General features: G+C 46.3%; 1 protein-coding gene across 2 annotated transcripts in view; it reads left to right on the top strand.

The window, feature by feature from the left end:
- The window catches only part of PLXDC1 (plexin domain containing 1), a 75,890-nt gene that overhangs the window by 39,171 nt on the left and 21,910 nt on the right, over positions 1-14,809 (top strand). For both annotated transcript variants that reach the window (XM_081166543.1, XM_081166542.1), the window contains exons 3-8: positions 745-888; positions 3,221-3,290; positions 7,672-7,794; positions 8,504-8,622; positions 9,609-9,708; positions 10,729-10,824. In XM_081166543.1, the coding sequence (XP_081022669.1) occupies positions 745-888; positions 3,221-3,290; positions 7,672-7,794; positions 8,504-8,622; positions 9,609-9,708; positions 10,729-10,824 (652 nt within the window). The remainder of the gene's footprint in view (positions 1-744; positions 889-3,220; positions 3,291-7,671; positions 7,795-8,503; positions 8,623-9,608; positions 9,709-10,728; positions 10,825-14,809) is intronic.

Below are 14,809 nucleotides of genomic sequence, written 5' to 3'. Positions count from 1 at the left end.
GTCTGGGAGTAAGTCTCATGGAATTTTTTATTATTATTATTATTATTATTATTATTATTATTATTATTATTATTATGGAACTCAGCTTCCGAATAGGCATGCACAACAGTTTCCCCTTGGACACAGAGAAGATTCTCCCTAACCCAGCAGAGATATTCCTGAGGATAGAATAGAGAACTACATAGAATAATTTGAAATACATAGAATATATTTCCGAGAAATATGGGAGGTGGTTAGAAGATTGCAACACTAGGATAGCCTGATACAGAAGAAGACAAGGCTTCTGCAAATCCTTAATGCAATCTGCAGCTGCTGAAATTCTACACAGCTGTTAAAGGTGCAGGAGCCCCGACCTCTTTTTCATCCAGTGTGGTGTAGTGGTTAAGAGCGGTGGACTTGTAATCTGGTGAACCAGGTTCGCTTCCCCGCTCCTCCACATGCAGCTGCTGGGTGACCTTGGGCTAGTCACACTTCTCTGAAGTCTCTCAGCCTCACCCACCTCACAGAGTCTTTGTTGTGGGGCAGGAAGGGAAAGGAGGTTGTTAGCTGCTTTGAGACTCCTTAAGGGGAGTGAAAGGCGGGATATCAAGTCCAAATTCCTCTTCTTCTTCTTCTTCTTCTTCGCCTTCTTCTTCATCTGCCCACCCTCGCACACACATCTGGATGTTTCGATGGGAGATGAACTGCTTTGGCAACGGGTGCGCCTTATGCCTGTAGTTACCACAACTGTTTCTCTCTACTCAGGAAGACAACCACAACTACTATATTTCTCGAACGTACGGTCCAAGTGAAGCACGAGCCAAGGAACTATGGGTAGAAGTTACAGCAGCCAACAGGAGCCAAGTCAAAGTCCATGGAATCCTCTCCAATACGCATAGGCAAGCCTCGGTGAGCATCTCTTTTCACCTGTTGGCTATGTGTTTACCTGTCTATGTATCCATTGCTACCAACAACCTGCCATTGCTTTTCCAGCCACTTTTCTTTGGTTGTCCTTTCCCTCCAAACCGTGATTAGTGTCCAAGATTTTGATAGAAAATAGATAAAGTTTTACGGTGCAGGGGAAAGCTGACTAGAAAACATTTCATCTTGTCATATTTTGGCTTCCCGCTACCTATGTTAAAAAAAAAAAATGAGGCCTGAAATGCCAACACCTCCTTATTTTAACTGCTGTATCAGCGTAGGGAGAAGCAGGTGTTTCTGCACATAACACAAAACACTAAACTATGGTTTGTTAAGCTATGGTTTAGCAGGTGTGAGACCTGACTGGAAGTTTAAGTGTGATTTGTGGTTGGTTTATGAGCTTCGGTTAGTTTTAATCATGGCGTAGTATTACGTGTAAAACCAGCACCCTTTCCTAACCATGGTTTGTTTGATGATGCCACCCAGACACTCGTCTAACTACAAAAGCACAAGGGAGGAGGAGCTGGAAAACAAAGTAACATGTTGGAAACAAGCCATGGTTTCTTTGATTGCCTGTAGGACAACTTGTGATTAACTCATGGTTTGTTAAATAAACAACTTGAACAAACCATGGTTTAGCACTATGCTGCTAACTAGCCGTTCCTGAGCTCCTACAAGGTGTGACCAGCAAATCAATACTGAAACATCTGCTTATCTTATAACTTCAGCAGCAACATAAATCAGCAATTGTGTTGTCAGCCTATTCTTCTCTGTGCAGGCATCTCACAGAATTCTAAAGCCTTGGCCATTGATTTTTCTAAACTCATAAACTCTTAGTCACAGTCATAGCCAGTTTATTTAATTACCACATTTCCTACAAATACATTTGTGCTCAAAGCAGTTTACTGAAAACAGTCTAAAATGCGATAGAAGTAGAGGAACCATAATAATCCGATACAAATTGTATTACTACAACGTAGCGCGGACATAAACCTTAACTGAAAGGTTAATTAACAAAATACCTTCACATCCCAGAGAGGTACTGAAAAGAAAAGAAAAATACAGAAAGATTGCTTATCTTCACTGTAGCGTTAGCATATGTTGTGCAGGTATTGTATGAGTTAACACCATGTGTTTTTTGTCTGGGACATTTACATAAACACAGACCTACACCAATATCTTGGCTGTGCTGTCCTTTCCCCCTCCACCCAAATGGATCATATTTTCTCCAATATTTTGAGTGAAACCTTAAAATTACATGAACTTCCAAGGGGAGGGAGGTGGAGACTGCACATAACAATAGAGCCTTTTTATTATAGGGGAATACACGGAGAATAAAGTGTTGCAAGTTAGGGGGAATAGTTTTATGAATTTGTTGGATCAGTTATTATTTGCATGAATGAATTCACACAAGGGTTGCACTCCTCCATCAAGGGTTTCATCTTGAGAAGGGGAGCCCATTTGTGCCAACATCTTGCCCTCCACCAACGAAATCTGTACCCCAGTAATGTGAGCTGTACTTCCAGTAAAGCCTCACACAAGTGTAGTAGGATTCAGCACCTTAAGAATCTCAGCCTCGTTTTATATACAATGGTGCCCCGCAAGACGAATGCCTCGCAAGACGGAAAACTCGCTAGACGAAAGAGTTTTCCGTTTTGGAGGTGCTTCACAAAACGAATCTCCTATGGCCTTGCTTCGCAAGATGAAAATGTCTTGCGAGTTCCTGCGGGGTTTTTTCCCTCTCCCCCCCTTTTTCTAAGCCGCTAAGCCGCTTAGCAGCTGATCTGATAAGCCGATAAGCCGCTAAAAGCCGCTAATAGCGCTAATCCGCTAATCCGTCAATGGGCTTGCTTCACAAGATGAAAAAAACGCTAGACGAAGAGAATCACAGAACGGATTCTTTTCGTCTTGCGAGGCACCACTGTACATAATAAATGGCAGCAAAGATGGGCTGGAAAATATACCTGCAGTTTTTGACAAATTCTCAGAAGCCAGAGGAGGGGATGGGTGCAACCCCCGTATTTTGCAAAGCTCCTTGCCCCTCTCTGTGACGAGCAGAAACAGAATAAATTATGCCAGTAGGTAAATACATGCACATCTGCTTAATTTGCAAGCATTTGGTTTAATTAGTGGCTTTCCTTGGCACAGAATCTGGATTCCGTCCCCACCATTCCTTAATGCTCAAGCCTATATTTGTACGCTTACATGTTCCTCCATTTGATCTTGAACCCTGTGGAAATTTGGGGTCGTGAACATGCTCAACATATCACCCAACAAGCCTCCTGCCTTAATGCTGTTATTCCCATCTATCCTCCTACAGAGAGTCATCCTATCATTTGACTTCCCCTTCTATGGGCATTACCTGCGGCAAGTCACCATAGCAACCGGAGGTGAGCTTCACTGGGTACCACATTGGGTTTAAGGGATGTTGGTTTTTTGCAAAGATTTTCAGAATACTGAGGGGGGCGAGGAGTGCCTGTAGCAAAGGTACTAGAAGCAACATGGCAACATCCTTTGTGATATCCCTATTCCTTTACCCTAAGTGCTTGGACTGCAGCCACTTTGGGTGGGAAGTGTGGGCCTGGTTTTGCCCCACTCCGGCCAATCTCACTGTTGCCTTTCCAGCAAGACTAGGCTCTATATTTCTTCTTCCTGAAATGGGGGGAAAGCGTTGATTGAGGGGGACTCTGAAGTGAACCTGCAATATGATAATTTATTTCTCTTACTCATGTGCCCTGGCCTGGATTTTCCACATAACATCATTGGGGAACCTGTGACCCTCCAGACTATAACTCCCATCATCCCTAGTCACTGGTCTATGGTGTTTGGGGCTGATGGGAGGTGGAGTCCAACAGCAGCTGGAAGGCTCCACTCTCCTGGCCTAGAAGGAAAGCAAATTGATAATTACCAGAAATTATTCTCATTCGTATCCTCTCCCTCCTTCCAAGTAGGGTGTCTGTGTGTCCTATTTTTTCCCAAGGACAGCCCTCTATTTGAAAAGCTGGCCAGTCCAAGTCCAGCTTAGAGATAAAGAACCATGAGAAGGGAGGGCAGGAGGGGCCTTAACGTTGCTCACCAGCAACCTGGACAACAGACTTAGTGGGCACCCAGGTCACCTGGTCACATTCTATGGAGAGATGTGACTTTATTTCTATTTAAACCATAGCAATAATTTCTGCTCTTGCATCTTGAAATATACTCGGAGTCGAGTGTGGATTTCATGCTCTTTATTCAGCTCATAGTAGTGAGGAATGAAAGTTCCCCCAAAATATCTGCTTTATATACATTATTTACACAATAGGCTGCACATGATTGGCTAATTCCTGGATTCTCCTGTAGGCCAATCAGCTTGCGGATTCACTTCCACCTTGAGCTGGATTGGGTGGCTGCTGCGACCAATCATACTGCTGCATTGTTCTAGGACCCATCAGACTGCTGCATTCTGAATCCTATTGTTCTAGGACCAATCAGACTGCTGCATTTGGATCCTATTCAACTCAGTACATAACACATCTATTCATAAAAAATAGCACACGCAAATTGTGTGCAAGTTCTGTATGCCCAGCTCCTCACTCACAATGCAAAAGTGACCGCCCTACTACCAAGCTCAGCCAATAGAACACAGGGCTCTTCATCTCAGGATCGTAGGTTTGAGCGCCAATTTTGAGTGAAAGATTCCTGCATACTAAGGGGCTGTACTAGATGACCCTCGTGGTCCCTTCCAGATCTACAATTCCATGATTCTGAGATGCTTCAAGAAGCTCTGGAATGAGGGGCTGAAAGAGAAGGCAGGCAAATGGCGGCCAGAGGGCATCCCTGATGTCCAAGTCACTTCGTGGGCTGCCCACAGTCAAGCAGAAGAGCACTTGCTGTACACACACAGAAGGTCACAGTTTCAGTCTCCAACATTTCCAGGAACGGCTGGGAATGTTCCCTTTTGGAGAGTGTAAATAATACTGAGCCAGATTGACCAGTTGTTTGATTTGGTATAAGATAGCTTCAGCTCCGTATGTTTCTGTGTTCACGAGACCGGGCAGATCGCAGAGCAAGCGTGAGTCACAACCCCCATCGCTTCTTCTGAAAATCTGTTCTGCCTCAACTCATCCTTCTGCCCCTCCTGACCTCTTTGGACCTCCTGCGCTCCCACTTGTGGCGACATCTGGAATCTATCTGTGGTGTTTACTGGAACTTCTCGTTTCTCCACCTTCCTTGCCGTCACCTCCGCCGCCCAGCTGGCAGCAGCTGTGCTGCTAGCCTAGCTCTGAGGACCGGAATGGCTTGCCCCCTCTGCTCTGAAATCCTGCAGTCTAGGTTTTCAGCACAGCAGCGAGCCTTGAAAGGTTTGCCTTGTAGCTGAGCAAGGCAGTCGGCTTGATGATTTTATATCTCCACACTGCCACTGAAGCAAAACCCACCTCCCCTCCCCTTCTCCCACCAGAGCAATGATGTCTTTGGTTTGGTGCATAGCAGAGTGGGTTTTATTTATTTGTTGCATTGCATGTTTAACCTGCCCGTCCTCTGCGGCATGCGAAAGGGGACGCATGTTCCTCTCCCCTCGCTCTCCACAACGACCCTGTGAGGGAGATTAGGCTGAGAGATGGCGACTGGCCTAGCGAGCTTCATAACTGAGTGGGATTGAAGAACAACAACAACAACAACAACAACAACAACAACAACAACAACAACAACAACAACAACATTCATACGCCGCTCTCCCCGGCCAGAGCCGGGCTCAGGGCAGCTAACACCAATAAAATCACAGTAAAAAACATAATGGGGGTGGGACCAATTTAAAATACAGGTTAAAATGCAATTTAAAATGCAGCCTCATTTTAAAAGTAGCTGATAAATCAAGACCAAAAGGGGAGGGAAACATAAGGGTCAGACTGAACCAAACCAAAGGCCAGGCAGAACAGCTCTGTCTTGCAGGCCCGGCGGAAAGATGTCAAGTCCTGCAAGGCCCTGGTCTCTTGTGACAGAGTGTTCCACCAAGTCGGGGCCAGTACTGAAAAGGCCCTGGCCCTAGTTGAGACCAGTCTAATAGAGTGATCCTGAGTTGTGTGTCTGTGTGTGTCTGCACCCGTCCAGCGCAGGGTCCCCATCTCCACTGCCCTAGAGCCATCCAATCAGCAGTATGAAAGGGGAGCCTTTTTAGCCGCTGAGAAGAAGTCTTTTCAGCCTTTGTGCCCATTGGAGGCAATCAGGAGATGAGACAGCCACTGAGGATTGGCTCCTAGGGTCGCTCTGGAGAAAACGCATGGGAATCATAGAATTGCAGAGCTGGAAGGGACCACAAGGGTCATCTAGTCCAACTCTCCGCGATGCAGGAATCTTTTTGCCCACAGAGCATTGAGGAGGAGTGGTTCTGCATGCTAAGCCTTTAGGAATACAAAAACGTCGCAAGGTGCATCTGTTTCCACGGAATGGTGTGCAATGAAACTTCAGGGGAAGCACAAGTTACTGCCCCTGAACATATGGAAAAAGAGTATATGGGATGCAGCAACGTCTGGGCATCACACCAGACACAGGAGGGCAATTAAAGGCACAGCAAACAGAGACACCTTCCAAAAAAAAGTAGACCTTGTTATATTGTTGTTTAGTCATTTAGTCGTGGCCGACACTTCGTGACCCCATGGACCAGAGCACACCAGGCACTCCTGTCTTCCACTGCCTCCCACAGCTTGGTCAAACTTATGTTCGTAGCTTCGAGAACACTGTCCAACCATCTCGTCTTCTGTCATCCCCTTCTCCTTGTGCCCTTAATCTTTCCCAACATCAGGGTCTTTTCCAGGGAGTCTTCTCTTCTCATGAGTTGGCCAAAGTATTGGAGTCTCAGCTTTAGGATCTGTCCTTCCAGTGAGCACTCAGGGCTGATTTCCTTAAGAATGGCTAGGTTTGATCTTCTTGCAGTCCATGGGACTCTCAAGAGTCTCCTCCAGCACCATAATTCAAAAGCATCAATTCTTTGGCAAGCAGCCTTCTTTATGGTCCAGCTCTCATTTCCATACATCACTACTGGGAAAACCATAGCTTTAACTATACAGACCTTTGTCGGCAAGGTGATGTCTCTGCTTTTTAAGATGCTGTCTAGGTTTGTCATTGCTTTTCTCCCAAGAAGCAGGCGTCATTTAATTTCGTGACCGCTGTCACCATCTGCAGTGATCAGACCTTGCTATACCAACCATTCAATATTCTCAGGGGAGGGGTTACGTTAAGTAATATGTTTGAATGTCAGATGTGTAAGTGTAGGTCTAGAGACAATGGATAAAGCAAACATCATTAGCTGTACTGCAGGATAAGTGTTTAATGGTTATTGTATTTGTATTTGTTTGAAAAACCAGTTAATTTTTTCTTTTCTTTTTTTCAACTGAAGTCACTCTGAAAGAAGTTATTGCCACTCTCCAAATCATTTGCCCATGTATGTGTACAGAAAATAGTAGATCTAGCTGAAAGGCAGGACATGGAGATCTGCATTGATTGTTGCAACACATCCCTAATTATTATTTTTGTATAACTGTAAGATTATTGTAGAAGCTTAGAAGGTTGTGTACTCTTAGGAGGGGTTGCGGCTGTGAGGGTGTGTAGCTGTGGCTATCCTGAAGAGCCCCTGCAGTTCTGAATCTGCTTCCACTGCTGTCACGGCAGCACTCTGGCTCTCTGGAAAGTGACCCTGGGGTTCCTAGGAGTCTCTGGGGAAGAAGGCAACAGGATTGTAGATGGTGACATAAAATAGCTTGTCTCCCTCCCCCTCCCCCTTGGTCTCTTTTCCAGGCTTCATCTTCATGGGGGACGTCATTCATCGGATGCTGACAGCCACGCAGTATGTTGCTCCTCTCATGGCAAACTTCAATCCCAGCTACTCTCGAAATTCCACCGTCAAATACTTTGACAACGGTGAGTCCTCTTCACATGCAGACTTGGGGGGGGGGAATCATTGGGAGCGCTTAGTATCTCCCGTTTTGTTTAACACTAGAACCAGCCTTTACTTTCAAAGCAAAATGTGAAAACCCAAAATTCTCTGCTTAGGTGCTTTTCGCACGGGTCTGTTTGTTTTGCAATCGAGAGGTATAGCTGGACTATCGTTATAGGAGCCAGCTCCTGGGGGCTGAGGGACTTTGGAGCCCCCCCCCTTTAGGGGACCAGGTCCCATGAATATTCAGAGGGTGTTCAGCTCCGCCCCCTGACTCCTTACGACTTCGCATACCTGATGTCAGAATGTTGTGTCAAGCCCCCTCAACCATGTTGAGGACCCGGCGCCTCTGACTATAGTACCAACTCAATTTGCCTTTATTTCACACTTATGATATTGATAACTCCCATTAGCCCTAGACTGTTCAGGCCATTGTTCAGGGATGATGGGAATTGTAGTTCAGCAATGTCCACAAGGCACCAAGATGGAAAAGTCTGGGTTGGGCTAATCTATGGGCAAGTGGGTGGCCCCGCCTTGTTCTTGGCGGAGAGCATGGCTAGTTGGCTTCTGAGTTCCTTCCTTGAATCTGTGAATGATAGCAGAAGTTTCAAGTTCCTAGTCGCCAAGCCAGCTGTTAGGGTAAACCAATGGCCTTCTCATATCACCCCTTCTCCTGCTCTTCTTCCTCTTCAGGGACAGTCTTTGTGGTTCAGTGGGACCAAGTGTACCTGGAAGGAAAAGAAGGCAGAGGCTCTTTTGACTTCCAGGCAGCTTTGCACAGTGATGGCAGAATAGTCTTTGGCTACAAAGAGGTGAGGGGAGTTAGTTTCTGGGCTCAATTCAAAGCGCTGGTTTTGTCCTATAACACCTTAGGCAGCTTGAGACACCAATACCTTAGAGACCGCCTCTCCTTGCATGAATCTACCTAAACCAGGCTCATTATCTGAGGCCCTTCTTTGTGTGTCTGTGTGTCTGTCCCTGCCCCTCCTGGGAGGTGTGGGGTGGTGGCGGCAATATGAATATAGGCCTTATGGGTGGTGGCTCCTGGTTGTAGAATGCTCTTCCCAGAGTGATGTGCCTAGAACCATCATTGGGAACTAAGTAAACGTGTTCCTCTTCACCCAGGCATTTGGCTCTTTATTGGAATAATATGGTTTGAAGATGCCCTAGCCTGTATTGGTGTTCATCTTTTAGTAGGGTGGGATAGAATTTGTTCTCTCTTTTTTTGCCATTGCAAGTTGAGCACTTTTAGTCAGTGAATGTTCTTTTATCTTTTGGTTAAAAGATAAAATATAGGTCTGGGGTCAGCAAACTTTTTCAGCAGGGAGCCGGTCCACTGTCTCTCAGACCTTGTGGGGGGCTGGACTATATTTTGAAGCTGGGGGAGAATTAATTCCTATGCCCCACAAATAACCCAGAGATGCATTTTAAATAAAAGCACACATTCTACTCATGTGAAAGCACCAGGCACACCCACAAATAACCCAGACATGCAGTTTAAATAAAAGGACACATTCTACTCATGTAAAAACATGCTGATTCCTGGACCGTCCGTGGACCAGATTTAGAAGGTGATTGGGCTGGATCCGGCCCCCGGGCCTTAGTTTGCCTACCCATGACAGTACAGAACTAAAAGGTGGGGTGAGTCTCCATTTCTTCGTTGTTTCCTCTGCTAAGAAGTTCATCAAAGTCTTAGCCATTTAGGAGGAGAGACGCTCCAAGAGTGGGTGTGGAATTACCGTTCTTTAACTCCATGGATGGGATTTTCTAAGCCTTCTTCCCCCTTTCCTGGCTCTAGATCCCCATGTCTGTCCTGGAGATTAGTTCTACACAACATCCCGTCAAAGCTGGACTCTCAGACGCTTTCATGATCCGTAACTCCTCCCCTGGCGTGCCTGGTGAGTCTGGGCTATTTGGAAGAGGAGATGGATGGGAGTGGATCCCTAGACAGGTAGACTTATTGGTTGGAGAGCTCCAAGTCCAGAGGACCAGTTGCTGAAGAGTCGCAGAGGGTGATAGCTATTGTCCTCCTGTTCTGCTTGCGGGCTTCCCATAGGCATCATTGACCACTGTGGAGAAGGGGATGCTTGACTAGATAGATCCTTGCTCTCCTCCAGCAGGGCTCATCTGAGGTTCCTCTGAGGTTCTTTTGATGGGTTCTTATCTTAGACAGACAGTGCCAGGGCTGAGTGACATGCCTACCACCATAAGCCAACAACCTCCAGCCATATTCTCCTACCCCTTGTGCAGTAAGCAAAAGGGAATATGCATTCCAAAGAAGAGAGCTCAACTAGTTATTGGCCAAGTAAATACCGTATTTTTCGCTCCAAAAGATGCACCTGCCCATAAGATGCACCTAGTTTTTAGAGGAGGGAAAAATATATTCTGAACGAAACAGTAGATGTATGATTTTTGTGGTTCATGCTGTGGCCACAGACAGTGAGTTTGGGGTAGCCCAATGCAAAAATCCTGAGGATCCATGTGGATCCGTGCTTTGTAACCACGTTTTTGCGCCATTGCGGCCCCATGCAACACTGGGTGCATGATTTTTTGGGTGCAGGCTGTAGCCATGAACAATTCGGCTCCAGGGACCACACATTCGCTCCATAAGACACACAGACATTTCCCCTTACTTTTTAGGAAGAAAAAAGTGTGTCTTATGGAGCGAAAAATACGGTAAATACCCAAAGAAGGGAGGAGCTGGATTCTACATCGTCCAGGGATCTCCCGCTATATTGGGAGTTGGGGACCAAAAAGCTTTCTCCCAGCTCCTAAAATGCCAGAGGTGCTCCAAAATTGCTCACGAGCTTCACCAACTGTGCAGAGATCTGCATGACTGCAATATGAGACTGCGCCCCACAAGACAGAGGGCAGAGACCGGCTTTAATTGAATACCCCCATCTTTGTCTTTTTTGCAGAAGCTCACCGTCGGACCATCTACGAATATCACCGAGTGGAGCTGGACACCAGCAAGATCACTAGCGCCTCGGCTGTGGAGTTTGTGCCCTTGCCCAGTGAGTCGGAAGCACATTATGAAGCATGCCTCTAGCACACGGAGTCTCAAGCACTGTTGTCATGAGTTAGATAAGGATGTGTGTGAGAAAAGCCTTCCTGGACATAAAGATGACAATACGAAGATGCATTTAGCAGGGGGTTTTGGAGAGAAGGGAGCTGTTCATATTCCTTCTTTGTGACTAAGAGCATCCCTCAGTTTGTTTGCTCTTGCCTTCTCCCACTTCCCCACTTGCAGCCATAGCTGAGTAAGGCAGAAAGCCTTGAATTTGAGGGAGACGCTGGAAATGTGTGCATAGATTCTCCTCCCTGCTGAAGTCTTGCGGCCTAACTCCACATTACATTAGTGTTGTGGCTTGCAGCCACATTGGAAGATTTTTTATTTAAAAAAATCTGCTCTCCATCAAAGGAGACCATGCTGAGCTACATGGACACAGGAAGGGAAGGAGATGCTCCATACTGACTCAGACCACTGCACTGAGTGGACGCAGCTGTCCAGGTGTTCAGGGACACGGGTGGCACTGTGGTCTAAACCGCTGAGCCTCTTGGGCTTGCCGATCGGAAGGTTGGCGGTTCAAATCCCCGCAACAGGGTGAACTCCTGTTGCTTTGTCCCAGCTCCTGCCAACCTAGCAGTTCGAAAGCATGCCAGTGCAAGTAGATAAACAGGTACCGCTGTGGCAGGAAGGTAAATGGCGTTTCAGTGCGCTGTGGTTTCTATCACAGTGTTCTGTTGCGCCAGAAGCGGTTTAGTCATGCTGGCTCCATGGCCCAGAAAGCTGTCTGTGGACAAACGCCAGCTCATTCAACCTGAGGTATGACAGTATTTATTTTTTGAAAAAGGACACATTCTCTAACATTTCAATCGCTTTTCATGGACTTGGTTTATTGTAACCCCATTCGTGATGAAGAAGGGGTAGAATGAAAAATGAAATGAAAAAATAAGAAGGGGAAATAATGATAATAATAATAATAATAATCCACTAAGCACTCTTCGCAGCAGCACGTCCTGTACCTTCCACTCCTTGAGCTGCATCACAAAGGAGATGGTTAAAGAGAGAGCATTTAGCCCAGGAGGACAACGCCAGGGGAAACAAAAACGTCCTGCTTGCCTCCATAAATACCCAGCGGAGGATAAACCTGTCCGGGAAATGCCAAGGTTATGCGCTTAAGCCATATCTGTTGGGTGTTTTATGACAACCCAAACAGCAGGCTCAGTCTGCTGCAGCACAGGCTATAAATAAGCGCTCTGAAATGGTGTAAAAAGGGGGGGAGAAGAAAATAACCCGTTGTTGTGTTAAAACACACACACACAAGTCTTTTACGACCATTTTGGAATGAGGACCAAAAATCTGATGAAAAGAGTCTATGGCACGGATGCGGCCCCCAGGCCTCTCTGTGGCCCTCAGATCTCTCTTTCAGGGCACATGCTTCATCGGCCCCGCTTCACATTTCAGGTCTTTTCACCCAACTGGAATTGCGTATTGGATAATGACTCTCCAGTTGCCAGGTTGCAAGGCAGAGAGCTCTGTGCGTAGAAACTAGTCTCCTGTACAAGGGTAAAAAAAATTATTATTGGCTGGTCCACCTGCTTTTAACTCTTGCCCCACCCTGATTTAAATTGGAGTCTCTAACTGTAAATTTGCACATAAACCTATAATATGCATATGCAAATTTTCATGGAGATATGTACTTCAATTTCCTTCCTTCCTTCCTTCCTTCCTTTTGACAATGTTTAAGTAGCCTATACTACTACTACTGTGAGGAAGTGTTAAAGGTATTCCAAAGGAGAAAAGAGTCCTAATGAGCTCTAGTGGCAGGGTTTTCTTGTGTGTGTGTGTTTCTTTGTGGCTGATTAGCTGTTCTCCCTGTGCAAAGGTCAGAGGGGGCAGGGTTTCTGTTGAGGAAGGTGATTAGCTGTGGGAGGAGCTTATCAGAGGTAGCAGGGCAGCGGCGCGCGCCTAGCGGCGCGCGCAGTTTGATCCATCTTTTAGATTTAGGGGTGCTAGTCTCAAACGTTTGTTGGGGGAGACCTAGGTTTTTTTATGGGGGGAGTTATTTGTCCTGTCTTCACGCTTTTTATGATGGAGGACCACTGTAGCCACCCCAACGACGTTCTCAAGATGGAGGGGGAGGGAACAGCTGCAGTCGCCTGCGGTTCCTGCGCAATGTTTGCCATCTTGCCAAAGGTTGCAGGCAGCTTTACCTGCAGCAATTGCATGTTGATTGCCCTGTTAAAAGACAAAGTCCAGCAACTGGAGGAACGTGTAGCTACGCTCCAAAGAATTAGAGATCTGGAGCTCTTCTTGGAAGCAACAGAGCACACCGTCTCCACCAAGGAGGAGACAGGGGACTCCCCTGAGAAGGAGGCTAGTTCATCAACACAGGAGCCAGATATATGGAGAAACGTGACTCAAAGAAGTAGGAGGCCCAGGGTTCGTTCTGATTGTTTAGAAATACACAATCGCTTTGAGGTCCTCTCCCCTAGCATGGAAGACGAAGAGCAGACTCCATTTGAGGATCTCTCCCTCATTTCAGTCGATCAGGTATATGAAGACGAGCAGCAAAGTCAGTCCTCAGGGAATGTGCAGGCGACCTTGGAACGGACAGCTCATGGAAGAACCCCGACCAAACCTAAGAGGAGGCGTGTAGTGGTGATAGGGGATTCCCTACTGAGGGGAACAGAAGCAGTGATCTGTGGGCCTGACAAGATGTCTCGGGAAGTGTGCTGTCTCCCCGGGGCTAAGATCCAAGATGTAACTGAACGACTGCAAGGAATCATAAAACCCACTGACAAATACCCCTTCCTCTTGGTTCATGTGGGAACCAATGACACTGCAAGCAATAGCCTCCAGAAGATCAAAAGAGACTACGAGGCTCTGGGCAGGAAATTGAAGCAATTAAATGCACAAATTGTCATCTCATCTGTCCTCCCAGTTGAACGATGTGGCCCAGGGAGAGAGGGAAAAATAGTGGAAGTGAACAGCTGGCTTCACAAATGGTGTAAACAGGAACGGTTTGGATTCTTAGATCACGGACTGCAGTTTCTTGAAGATGGACTTCTGGCAAGCGATGGGCTGCACCTCACAACGGTTGGGAGAAATGTTTTTGCCAAAAATCTCAGAAACCTCATCAGGAGGGCTTTAAACTGACTAATGTGGGGGAGGGAAACAGTGCTCCTGAAGGTAGGAGTCTATCAATTGATGAAGATGATCATCCAAATGTCATAGACCAAATGGAGCAAACAGCACGCAGACCTAGTGGTGGGAGGAAAAAATCCTTAAATAAGAGACATGGGGGAAGGATTAATGGACTTCAATGTCTGTACACTAATGCGCAAAGCATGGGAAATAAACAAGATGAGCTTGAGCTCTTGGTACAGCAAAATAAATATGACATAATAGGCATCACTGAAACCTGGTGGGATAAGTCCCACGATTGGAATGTAATAATGGGGGGATACAATCTATTTCGGAGAAACAGACCAGACAAGAAAGGAGGAGGAGTGGCGTTATATGTCAGGGATGTGTATACCTGTGAAGAGATCCAAGATTTAGAACCTCAAAGCCAAAGTGAGAGCATTTGGGTCAAAATTAAGGGAGAGAAGAATAACAGAGACCTCATTGTGGGAGTTTACTATAGATCCCCAAGCCAAACGGAGGACATAGATGATGCCTTCCTGGAACAGATGGCCAAGCATGCAAAAGGAAGGGAGATAGTAGTAATGGGGGACTTCAATTACCTGGATATTTGTTGGATGTCAAACTCAGCCAAGAGCATAAGGTCAAACAGATTCCTCACTGGCCTTGCAGACAACTTCATTGTCCAGAAAGTGGGAGAAGCAACAAGAGGAACAGCCATTTTAGATCTGGTCCTAACCAATGTTGATGAGCTGGTTAGTGGGGTAGAAGTGGAAGGATCATTAGGCGCGAGTGATCATGCTCTTCTGAAGTTTACTATACAGCGGAAAGGAGCAGCCAAGCATACT

This window comes from Podarcis bocagei (assembly GCF_964188305.1).
Source record: "Podarcis bocagei genome assembly, chromosome: 13".
Classification (NCBI taxonomy): domain Eukaryota; kingdom Metazoa; phylum Chordata; class Lepidosauria; order Squamata; family Lacertidae; genus Podarcis; species Podarcis bocagei.
The sequence above is the reverse complement of the archived record's forward strand: the minus strand, read 5'-3'. Positions and strand labels throughout refer to the sequence as shown.